Source organism: Stenella coeruleoalba (genome assembly GCF_951394435.1).
Source record: "Stenella coeruleoalba genome assembly, chromosome: 3".
NCBI lineage: Eukaryota > Metazoa > Chordata > Mammalia > Artiodactyla > Delphinidae > Stenella > Stenella coeruleoalba.
In genome coordinates, this window is record NC_137148.1 from 166,834,930 (window position 1) to 166,846,938 (window position 12,009).

Sequence of the window (12,009 nt, forward strand, 5' to 3'; positions counted from 1 at the left end):
CTGGCGACCCCGGGCCACCTGGGGCCCAGCTGGATCCCCCCACTTCCAGGCCATGTGACCTGGGACAAACCATAACATCACCTGCCTGGACCCTAGTTTCCCTCATGTCAAATGAAGGCAGTAACGCACCAATCTCAGGGGGTCGTCCATGAGGATAAACCTGGCATGTGGCCAATGTTCAATCAATAAATGCTGGCTACCGTCATCACTGGTACGACCAGCGACGGTGTCTTGCTGCAGCATCAGGGGGCAACCTCATCGAACTTGGACCCCAGGTCAGAATCTCCATGCTGTGCTCTCTGAGTGGCATGCAACGTAACACACTAACCCGTGACAATTCTTTCTAGGGTTACCTCTCATCTGAATGGCCAAAATTCCACACTGGAAACCACCCCATGGAATTCCTCTTCGTCCCAAGTTGCCCAGAATCGAGGGAACCCTGCAGATCGATCAACTGCCCATGCTGGTGCCTGAGGGCCCCTCTGTTCTAGCCATGCATGTGGTGTGTGTGTGTGTGTGTGTGTGCAAGCACCCACAAAGCTTGGGGAGGGTAGAGGCAGCCCAAGGTAGAGAGATATGACTGGGGAGGGGGTCTGGGGGCATCTACTTTATTAGAAATGTCCAATCTCACTGAAGCACTGTTCCTAAAAGCTCAGAAACAACCCAAATGTTCAAGAACAAAACAAAGACAGCAGTGGGCTGCATGGTGGATGGCTATGGACCTATGTCCCTGTGGTAATAGGCAAACACACACCACTACAGAAAAATAAGGAAAGACCATCCCATTTCTAAAAATGTAACTTTACGTGGAAGAACAAACTCTGAAAGAATATTTGCCAAGTGTGGCCACCAGTATCTGCAGGGGGAGAGGAGCCGTCACATGTTAGGTCCTACATTTTACAATGGTGACATTTTGGGGATAATTATCAGGAATACTTTCAAAGTTAGAAAGCCACTTTTTTCTGGAAGAATGCCAGCATCAAGTTCACTTAACTGTTTTCAAGCACACATCCTCACTGCCTGATCTAGCCTCTGCAGTCACGGTCACACACTATTTCCTGGGACTGGACTAGGGGGACAGGAAGGCTTGAGCGGGGCGCTGTGGGCAGGGGTGGCCCCACCCAGGAAAGCACACCTGGATGACCCTGGGGAAGAGCTGCCAGAGCCCTGAGCTTTGAGGAGCTCACAGTCCCGGCGGGAAAGGAGCCCCCTTCGCCGACTGTCCCCCAGGCCTACAAACTAGGGAGCGTGAGCAACAGAGCCTGTCTCCCCCAACTCCACACTGGTCCCCAACTCCTTCCAAAACACTGTGGGATCCAGGCAGTCAGCGGACAATTTGGAGAATGTATTTCGGTATGTGTCGTACTCTGCTAACCCCCCGCCGCTCTCAGAGCACACCCAGCTCCCCACCGCAGTCCATGGGGCCTGCTCGACTGGCCCTGGCCCCTCTCAGCCCTCGCTCCCGCGCCCTCCCTTTAGCTCACTCTGCTCTGGCCACACCGGCCCCCCTGCTGTGTCCTGGGCACCCCCGCTCTTTAGCACCCACTGTCCATTTTCCTGGGTTTTGCCTCTTTTTCTCATTCTGATCTTGCCCAGAACCTCACATCTTCAGAGGCCCGTGACTGCACCCCCTTCCACCCCAGCCTCTCTCAGTGGGTTCTATTTCCATCCAGTGCTTACCACTACCAGAAGTTATTCCACTTGCTTATTTCCAGTGGGGGATTCTGTCGCTCCCACTGGAATATCAGCTCGCTGGTGGCAGGGGGCCCCTCTCAACTTTGTCCCGTGCCGGGTTCCCAAGGCCGAAACAGAGCCTGGCACGTAGCCGGGGCTTAACTGACATTTACTGAACGAAGGCCCTGGGCCAGAGATGCCCCAGTCTCCACCACTCTCTCCTGCCCCAACTGGCTTCATTAACTCGTCATCCTTTCATCTTCCCTGCCAGACCCCCCGAACAGTGATGGAGAGACCTCCAGTCCTCTTGACAGCTCTACAAGTTAGGACCGCTGTTGCCATTTCGACAGGAGGGACCAAACCTCGGGGAGGAAGAGGAACTTCTAGAGGTGGGATTTGGACTCGCATCTGTGTCCAAGGAGGGCTGCCCTCTTCCCACCCCCCTGGACTAGCTTTCTGCACAGGCGAAGCAGGGACCAGCTTTCCAAGGAGCAATGCCAACTGCCACACACTGGCCTCCCAAGGGATGCCCCCCGGAACTGCTGGCCCTCATGGGAAATTCTGTGTCCCAGGCCTTTTCCTGGGGAGGCTGTGAGCCAAAGAGAATGCCAGTGACGTGGAATCGAGGATGTGGGGCAAGTCGTGATGCTCCAAGGCGCCGGGAAGAGGGAGCTGCTGCCGTGGGGCTCGGGGGGGTACCTTGGGGGTCGACCTCCTTGGCCAGCTTGAGGGCATCCGAGTTGGCCAGGTCCATGTTGGCGGGCGTCACGGCGAGGATGAGGCTGCTCTCCCGGCTGATGAACTGCAGGATCATGTCCTTGATCTGGTACTCAATGTCTGGGGGCTGGTCCCCCACAGGCACCTTGGTGATGCCCGGGAGGTCGATGAGGGTCAGGTTCAACACTGGGAGGGAAAGCAGAGGGAGAGGCTGTCAGAGCCAGGGCAAGGGAGGCACGCACAGCCCTGCAGGGACCTGGCCCACTTCTCCAAGTGCTGGGGGTCAGGCCTCAGGATTTCTCCTGCGCTCCAACTGGATCCCACCTTTTCACCCCATAACTCCCTCCTAGGAATCCCATCTTACAGACACCCTCCTGTACTCTATTTCAGTGAGACAACTTTGTTTCTTTAATGAAGTGACTACTTTTTTTTACTGAAATATAGTTGAAATACAATATTATATAAGTTACAGGTATATAATATAGTGATTCACAATTTTTTAAGGTTATACTCCATTTACAGTTATCATCAGCGACACAGTTTTAAATCTGGACATTTGCGTTTGCAGACTAGAATTATTCTCAATGGCTGAATAAATTTCAGCCCATCGATTCAGCCAATACCAAGGAACTATTAAAAACAAAAAGATGATACTCCGGTAAGAAACACACTCTTGAGATGCACTCATACAAAAAAGAGGCATCAACGACTTTTATACCATGCTACGATTTGAGTAAAAGCTGTGAAACACACATACACAATATATACATACATGTTCATAACCGCCCACATAGGCATGATGTATCATTTCGAGAACATGAAATATATTTGTAATTTGGGGGGGCAAGGTAGGTTTTCGCTGGATATACCCTTTTATAACTTGAATATGAGCCATGTACAGGCATCATTTGTTCAAAAATAAATAAACTGGGAATTCCCTGGCGGTCCAGTGGTTAGAACTCTGCGCTTTCACTGCCGAAGGCGTGGGTTCAATCCCTGGTTGGGGAAGTAATATCCTGCAAGCCACATGGCACGGCCAATAAATAAATAAATAAACGCATCACAAAGAACCCATACTGAGGTGTTAGGAGTCAGCTGCGATATTCACCAAATACCATTTAAGTTAGCAATCCATGCCTCTGGGTCAGAGGGTATACATGGCTACAGGCTGCTTGCTTTGTTTAAATGATGCAGTTTTAAAATCGGGACGTTATGCAGAAAAATCTGGCTCTCTGGCTCCTCTTGAAGAACCAGAAGACCTGGCTGCCTTGGGCTGGCATCACTGTGTGGCCACCATTCACCTGGGAGCCGAGCCGTGGCTGCCCCTTTAAAAGGAGCGTACGAGCTGCAATTCACCCCAGACTCCACCATTCCTGACAGTCTCCCTGGCATGCTGTTTTTCTTAGAGCTGAGATCAGACGTGGGAAGATACGGATCCAGAGGGCTGTGTTGTGTGTAAAGAGAAATGGGAGGGGCCATATTCTTGAGAGTGAGGCCGACCCGACCCGCCTTCCGCTGCCCCCGTATGTGAGGGGTCCCTGTTGCCTACCGTGTGGTGAGTAGACCCGCAGGTTGATGGGCACTGGGGAGATGCCTTTGTTGGTCCCCGTGACCCTGTCGGTCTCGGCTTCAATCTCCTGCCGGACTTCATCAAAGTCTGTAAACTTTTTGGACTTGCAGTGCAAAAACTCGGCATATTCTGAAGAGGGAAGAAAGATGCTCAAATGAGAAAGAGAAGCGGTCTCGCTGTGCGCGGGGGAACAGAGGGCCTTCTGGGACAGGTGCTTTGCCAAGCAGAGCAAGTGAAGAATCAGTTACAGGCCTTCCAGGAATCTGGGGAGCAACAGATTAATTCTCTTGACAAGTATTTGAGGGGGGCCCTCCTATAGACCATGCCCCCCTTCTAGACCTCAGGGATTCCACAAGGTACAAAACTGGCAAAAATCCTGACTCTGTGGAACGGACATTTTCATGAAACATTTTGCAAAACAACACGTCATGACATATTATGAGTATAAAAAAAAATCAAAACCAAAACAAAGGGCTTTCCCTGGTGCTGCAGTGGTTAAGAGTCCGCCTGCCGATGCAGGGGACACGGGTTCGTGCCCCAGTCCGGGAAGATCCCACATGCCGCGGAGCGGCTGGGCCCGTGAGCCATGGCCGCTGAGTCTGCGCGTCCGGAGCCTGCGCTCCACAACAGCAGTGAGGCCATGCTGTGGCCAACAGCAGAGGCCACAGCAGTGAGGCCCGCGTACAGCAAAAACAAAACAAAACAAAACAAAACAAAACCCACAAAAAACAAAAGACAACAACCAACAGGTGGATGTGACCAGCACTTATCCTTTTTTTCTGATGAACAGGATACGAAGGATAAGCATGCATCACCCAGAGTGCAGTGATGTACGTTTGACGAAGCTTCTGCTTCGGTTTTATATTACATGAGATGGTCCTGGGTCGTGATGCAGAATCTCAGTCAAAAGGGCCGCAAGCCGCTGCCCTGGTGGGGTCCTGAGCCGCCAGCTCCCTCTAGCCAGGTGAGATCCCCGGTGCATGTCCCTGGGACTCACTGTCCTCCTTCCCCAAGGCACCCGCACAGGATGGGGAACAGGCAGCACCACTGGCCTCACCAAAGCCCATCTCGCTGCCCCTCCTCCCCTCCTGGCTGTTCATGGGGCCCCCCAACCTAGACGTGAACCCCTCAAGAGAAAAGCTTTCTGGCTTCTTCAGGCCTTCTGAGCCCGGGGTGTCTGAAAGCCGTTACTGACACTGAGATGAAGGGAAATAAAAGTGACTAACGACAGTGCTGGTCCTATCATCAAGGCAGAGAAATCCAAAGCACAATGTGGATAAAGCAGGAAGAAAAAACGTTCATCGCAGGACACAGGTGCTGAGTCTACAGGCATTCGCTGTACAATTCCTGACTTTTCCATGCGTTTGAATTTTCACAGTATATGTTGGGGATGGGGGACCTTCTAGGCCCAGAGAGCATGGCTCCTGCAAGCGATGCTAAAAAGAGGGAAGTAAGTCTCACTGGCAAACAGCCTAAAGAACTGGTCCATGGCAGAGATGCAAAGATGTTGCAAACAGCGTTGTAGCGCTGTTTCTCACGGTAAAAGACTAGAAATTGCCTCAATGTCCACCAGGAGGAGACCTGGCTACATAAATCACAGCACAGTGTTACCATCAGCTGCAGCAGAAGAAAGGAGGGAGAAAGACCCCTGAGACAGAGAAAGGCCAGGCAGGTGAGGAATCTCTACCCAGACGTGGAACACAGCAGACAGAAATGAATGCAAAGAGGTTCGCCATCCCATCACCATAACCAAACAAACTATGGCCAACAGTCAGGCCTTGCTTGCTCTGGCCAGGCCCTGCATGTGGTCCCATTTGCTCCTCACAAGTGAGCACCTTAGCAGGTAGGCACCTCCATAATGCCCATATCACAGACAGGGAAACTGAGGCCAGAGAGGTGACACAAGCTGGCTCAAGCTCAGTGGCGGAGCTGGGATTTGGAGTTCAGATAATCTGTCTCCAGATGGCGGCTCTCGAGTCACATGGCCTCTGTGAGGCCACAGACAGGCTCTTCACCTCTCTAACCTCTGCTGCGGGGGTCAGGGGGACTCCGCGCTCAGATCACTGAGGATCTTACCCAATGTGGGCGCTGGCCACTCGGGAGCAGGGCAATGAAGACGCTGGCTGGAGGGTACAGGACCAACCACCCCAACCCCTTCAGCTGACCCAGTTCCCAAGGACGGTCGTGCTCCAGCCCTCCACAGGGACAAGAGGAAATACTCCACTGCTCTTCCTGCAGCAGCCACCAAAAATGGAACAGTCCTCCAACCCACACAGAAAACCTCAGCTCTCTTCCGGCTCAAGGCCCTGGGCTCAGCACTTGCAAGGTACCATCCCCCTTCCTAGAGTGCAGGGGAATGGAGGATGGGAAAGGGGCTGCGGACCAGGACACAGGCCCTGTCCCTTGCAAACCTCTGCCCTGCCAGGCCGGCCTGCCTGTTGCCTCTTCCAGGGAGCCTTCCCTGACTCCATGCCACCTGGAACCCCACTGTGCATCTTGGACCTCCTCCCCTGGCAGAGCCAGGTCACCCTGGATTGTGTTCATGGGACCAGGACCTGCCAGCTGTAGCCTCCCAGAGCCTAGTGTGTGTGGCAGCCTTCCCTTCTGCCAGACCCTTTGTGCCTTTGTGTGACTGAAAGATGTGCAGGAGATGGTGCTGGAGAGCCACAACTTCTTCCCCAGAGGGTCAGTGGACAGCAGAAGCCATACCCTCTGTGCCTAACAGGAAGGTCAAGGATTCCGCCAGGCCCATCCCTCACAACCTGCCTTCTTTACTGGGCTCCTCGTCACTCTGGAACCATGGGCTAGATTCCAGGCTCATACCAACTAAGAAAGGTTCTGCCAACCCTCCTTCCTCTCCGCCCACAAGCACTGACCCTCTTAAAGCCAGACCTCAGCCTCTGCTCCTTGAAACCCTCACAGCTCCCACCTCACCCCAATAAAAGCCAGTCTTGGGACTTCCCTGGCGGTCCAGGGGTGAAGATTCCGCGCTTCCAATGCAAAGGCTGCAGGTTCGATCCCCGGTCTGGGAACTAAGATCCCACAAGCCACACGGTGCGGCCCCCCACCCCCAAAAAAAGAGCTGAAGTCTTCACCACATGTCACTATAAAATTTCCTTCCCCCCAGCTTCTGACCCCAACTCCCTCCCCTCCAGCTACACTGGCTTGCCTGGTTTCTCACACTCCAAGCCCTCCACTCCTGCCTCAGGGCCTTTGCACTGACTCTTCTCTCTACCTACAGATACCCTTACAGGTCCCTCCCTCTCCCCCTCTAGGTTTCTGCTTGAATGTCACCTCTCCTTCTCCATGAGGCCTGCTCTGACCCCAAAGTGAGATGACAAACCTCCTCAGTCTCTTTCCCCCTTCCCTTCCTTAGGATCGTCCAAGTACCTGCCACCTTCTAATATGGTTTACCTGGTCAGCCTATGTATTTTCTCTGATCCCCAGGAGAAGGTCCACCCCACGGGGCAGGGATCTGAATCTGTGTTGTTCTGTGTCCCCGGGGCACAGTACTCTGAGCACACAGTAGGTGCGCTGCAATTACGTTTACAACTAAAATGACTGCCGGAAAGGTAGCATGGTCCCTGCTCCAGCTTCCGTGAGGTGGCCCAGCACCACCACGGCCACCAAGCTGGATATACGGGAGACTAGACAGGAACAGGGTCTGATGGGACCACCTGCTATCTCCCCCTCCCTCCCTCCTTCCCAATGCACTTCTTGACGGCACAGGTCCAGCCCAGAGCCAGGGTCCTGGTCTGACGAGGAAGATGGACTCGGCACAAGCATGTCACAGCAAGTGCCAGAGGCGCTCAGAAGAGAGACTCAACGTACCAGGAACTAGGAGGCGTCTCCTGGAGGGGCGGCCTGCCCGACTCAGCCCTGGCCTACCTCACGGCCGCGTGATCTTTCTGAAGTGGACACCTTTCCCCATGCCCTGAGGATGCTCTGGACACAGGGGAGTCTATAGGAGATGGAGAGAAGGTGGGGGGGATGCCCACTGGCCAGGCTCCCCCTCTGTGTCTCAGTTTCCCCGTGAGGAAAATTAAAATATGACATGGGCTTCCCTGGTGGCGCAGTGGTTGAGAGTCTGCCTGCTGATGCAGGGGACGCGGGTTCGTGCCCTGGTCCGGGAAGATCCCGCATGCCGCGGAGCAGCTGGGCCCGTGAGCCATGGCCGCTGAGCCTGCGCGTCCGGAACCTGTGCTCCGCAACGGGAGAGGCCACAGCAGTGAGAGGCCTGCGTACCGCCAAAAAAAGAAAAGAAAAAAAAAAAAGAAAAATAGGCGGAGTGTTTAGCCTGGGTTTCCACAGCCCTGTAAGTGCTTGGATGGGGGAGGTGATTTTTTTTAACGATGTACGGTCTCAAAGAATAATTCAGGGGCCTTGAGGCTGAGCTACGGGCCTGCAATGCCTGGAGAGCGCCCTCTCAACTCATCCCCAGCAGCCCAGGTCGAGCCACCACCAGCTCTGCCTGCCCTGGTCCCCGGACCCCGCTGCATCCATCCCCAGAGCAGCTGCAGCGTTTTCAAACCTTCCTTTCCTTGTGCTCAGATAACAAAGCCAGTCCCTCAGGTCCCTGGGCCCTGCCACAGCATTTCGACGGCCACACAGGCACCCCACTGGAGCCCGGCAGCAGGCTTCCCTGGAAGGAGGGCCAGCCACATGTGATCAGTCCCCGGAGGCTCCACGGGACCAGCCCAGGGCACAGCAGGAGTCAAGGATAAAGCGGGCCCTCGGCGAGCAGCTGAGCTGCCAACTCCGAAGAGCCAGCCACCCTTAGCCACTGCAGGGCATCCCACCCGCGTCCCATGGGGTCAGTGAACGCACTTGCAGTTTTTTTCTAAAAGGAGGTTCTGCCCTCCGCCCAGGACTTGTTCCCTGCCTCCTTCAGGTCTTGGCTCTAAACAACGCTGCTTGGGGAGGCCCACCCAGACCAGCCGGCCCTTCGCGGCACTCCTCACACTGACCCACCATGTGCTTGTGTGTCCCCTGCTAAAGTCAGAGCTGCAAGAAGGGACTGCGAGGGACTTGGTTTTGGTCTTTGTACTCCACGGTGCCTGGTGCATAGTAACTGCTTAATAAAACTTAATTACTAGGTGGCCTGTTACAAAGCATTAGGTGCCGAAGTGTAGGAGGACTTCCCCCACCCCATGACTCCCATGTGGGTCCCCATTGTGTTCAGTAGCCAACACCCCGCCTCGGGCATCTCCCAGGCATGCCCTTCAAGAAGGTGCCCTCAGGACTTCCCTGGTGGTCCAGTGGTTAGGACTCTGCGCTTCCACTGCAGGGGGCCCGGGTTCAAGCCCTGGTCGGGGAACTAAGATCCCATAAGCCGAGTGGCACGCCCCCCCAAAAAAAAGAAAAAAGAAAAAGGACCAAGGATATAGAAAGAAGAAAAAGATAGGAGAGATGTGTATTAAGAAGAAAACATTTACTGGATATCTTTAAGAATACGGGGGCTTCCCTGGTGGCGCAGTGGTTAAGAATCCACCTGCCAATGCAGGGGACACGGGTTTGAGCCCTGGTCCGGGAAGATCCCACGTGCCGCAGAGCAACTAAGCCCGTGCGCCACAACTACTGAGCCTGCACTCTAGAGACCACAAGCCACAACTACTGAGCCCGTGTGCCACAACTACTGAAGCCCACACGCCTAGAGCCCGTGCTCCGAAACAAAAGAAGCCACTGCAATGAGAAGCATGTGCCCACAATGAAGAGGAGCCCCCGCTTGCCGCAACTAGAAAAAGCCCACGTGCAGCAACGAAGACCCAATGCAGCCAAAAATAAATAAAATCAATAAATTGATAAGGAAAAAAAAATACAGAATGCTAAAACTTGATAAAGCATTAAAAAAACGAATTTTTTAAAAAAACAGCCCCTTTTTAAAAATTTTTTAAAAAAACAGGCCTGGAGAACACAAGTCAGGCACCACAGCACGACTTGGGGAGGTGACAGGAAGATGAGAGGGAGGTGGGAGCGCCTCAGTTTCCCCACAGTGAAACAGGACAACACAGAGCCCAGGGTTAGCGATGTGATAAAGCAATCAAACAGTGCCAGGCCCAGAGACAGCATGCAGATAGCTCAGCTGCCGGGCTTAGGGCAACTTCCGATGCTCCCTGGGGTTTCGGTGCTTCAGGGGTGTGTGTGTGTGACGGTTCTGTCCTGACCTTTGGGAGCACGTCCCATCCCTTCTCCATTCTCAACCCAACGAAGAGCAGAACAACCAGGCCGACCCCGGGCAGCGGAGATGGGAGTCTGCCTTCCCCAACCTGTCAACAAGCATGCTGGTCTGGCTGACACAGCCCAGGAGGAACAACCTGGGGCTCAGAGACACTGGGCGACCCTGCGCACCACACAACCGAAGGGATCCAAACTTGAGGAACTCTTCAGAGCTTTCAGTTGAGCAGGAAGGGGGCAAAGCCCGTGGCATCTCCGAGTCTGTGTGGTCCTCAACCACCCCCCCACCCCCAGATCTGAGACAAGTCGTGAACACCTCCCATCCTAGGACACGTTCTGGCCACTGGGAAGGTATGACATTACGATTTATAATAAGAAATATGTATTTGGTCTTCCCTCCACTTCTGACACAGAGCTTCTAAAATCCTTGGAATGTTCTAGTGATAAGAGTGATATTCATAATAAGCCCCTCTCAGTCATACCTAAGTTTATGTTAATGAGGTGACGTGGAATGCACCTAAGGATGGGGGCTGGTTATCAGGGAAACCAGCCAGCTGTGATTAGAAGGTTGGAAACTTCAGTCCCACCCCTTGACCTCTGGGGAGGAAACAGAGGCTGAAGGTTGAATCAAGCACTAATGGGAATGATTTAATCAACCATTCCCTACATCCTCCAGAAAGCCCCAAAAGGATGGCGTTCAGAGAGCTTCCAGGTTGGTGAGCAGGTGCAGGGACCGAGGGAGCAGCGAGCTCGGAGAGGGCGCAGAAGCTCCTTGTCCCTTCCGCATAACTTGCCTCATGCATCTCTTCCACCTGGCTCTTCCTGAGTTATACATATCTTTTTATAATAAACCGGGAATCTGGGGAGTAAAATGTTTCTCTGAGTTCTGTGGACCACTCTGGAAAATCGATTGAACCCAAGGAGGGGCTCACAGGAACCTCTGATCTGGAGTCGGGCGGTCAGAAGCACAGGTGACAGCTTGGACCTGGGATCGGCATCTGAAGCAGGTACGGGGGTACAGTCTGGTGAGACTGACCCCTTGACCCGTGGGATGTGATGCTGCCTCCAGGTAGGGAGTGTCAGAACTGAGTTAAACTGGAGCACACCGGACCAGTGTCCACTGACAACTGGAGAACTGGCTGTTGGTGTGGGAAAAAACACACACTGGAGAAGGTGACAGTGCCAGCCTGCCATCCTGACCGGCTCCCACCTGACCCTCACCAGCTCCCAGCTTGGTTTCCTTATGCAGACACAAGCCCACACCCCGACCGTGGCAGGGTCTATAGGCTTTATAGAAAGGGCCCTGCCAGGGCCAGGCTGGCCAGGGAAAGGTGCTGCACACACAGTCGTGGACACTCTCCCACGGGAGAGAAGGAGCCCAGCAGCCGCCCTTAAGAGCATGGCTAGCCACCTGTCCCATGATGACGGAGCACCTACTGGGTGCCAGGCCCCATGCTGGGCACAGGGGAGAGCGATGGACAAAGCAGGTCAGCGGCCCTGCTCTGGTGGCACTGATGTTGAGGCACGGGGAGAGAGAGAGAGAGACCATCAAGAAAATACGAGGGGGGCTTCCCTGGGGGCACAGTGGTAAGAGTCTGCCTGCCAATGCACGGGACACAGCTTCAAGCCCTGGTCCGGGAAGATCCCACATGCTGCGGAGCAACTAAGCCCGTGTGGCACAACTACTGAAGCCTGCGTGCCCTAGAGCCCACGTGCCGCAACTACTGAGCCCGCGTGCCTAGAGCCCGTGCTCAGCAGCAAGAGAAGTCACCGCAATGAGAAGCCCGCGCACCGCAATAGAGTAGGCCCCGCTCATCGCAAGTAGAGAAAGCCCACGCGCACCAACAAGGACCCAACGCAGCCAAGAATAAATA

At 54.2% G+C, this 12,009-nt stretch overlaps 1 protein-coding gene across 9 annotated transcripts in view; it reads right to left on the reverse strand.

The window, feature by feature from the left end:
• Nucleotides 1–12,009, reverse strand: part of DNM2 (dynamin 2) — a 93,219-nt gene that overhangs the window by 42,656 nt on the left and 38,554 nt on the right. For all 9 annotated transcript variants that reach the window (XM_079915534.1, XM_079915533.1, XM_079915532.1 and 6 more), the window contains exons 3-4: nt 3,941–4,090; nt 2,374–2,577 (exon numbers count right to left, since the gene is read on the reverse strand). In XM_079915534.1, the coding sequence (XP_079771660.1) occupies nt 2,374–2,577; nt 3,941–4,090 (354 nt within the window). The remainder of the gene's footprint in view (nt 1–2,373; nt 2,578–3,940; nt 4,091–12,009) is intronic.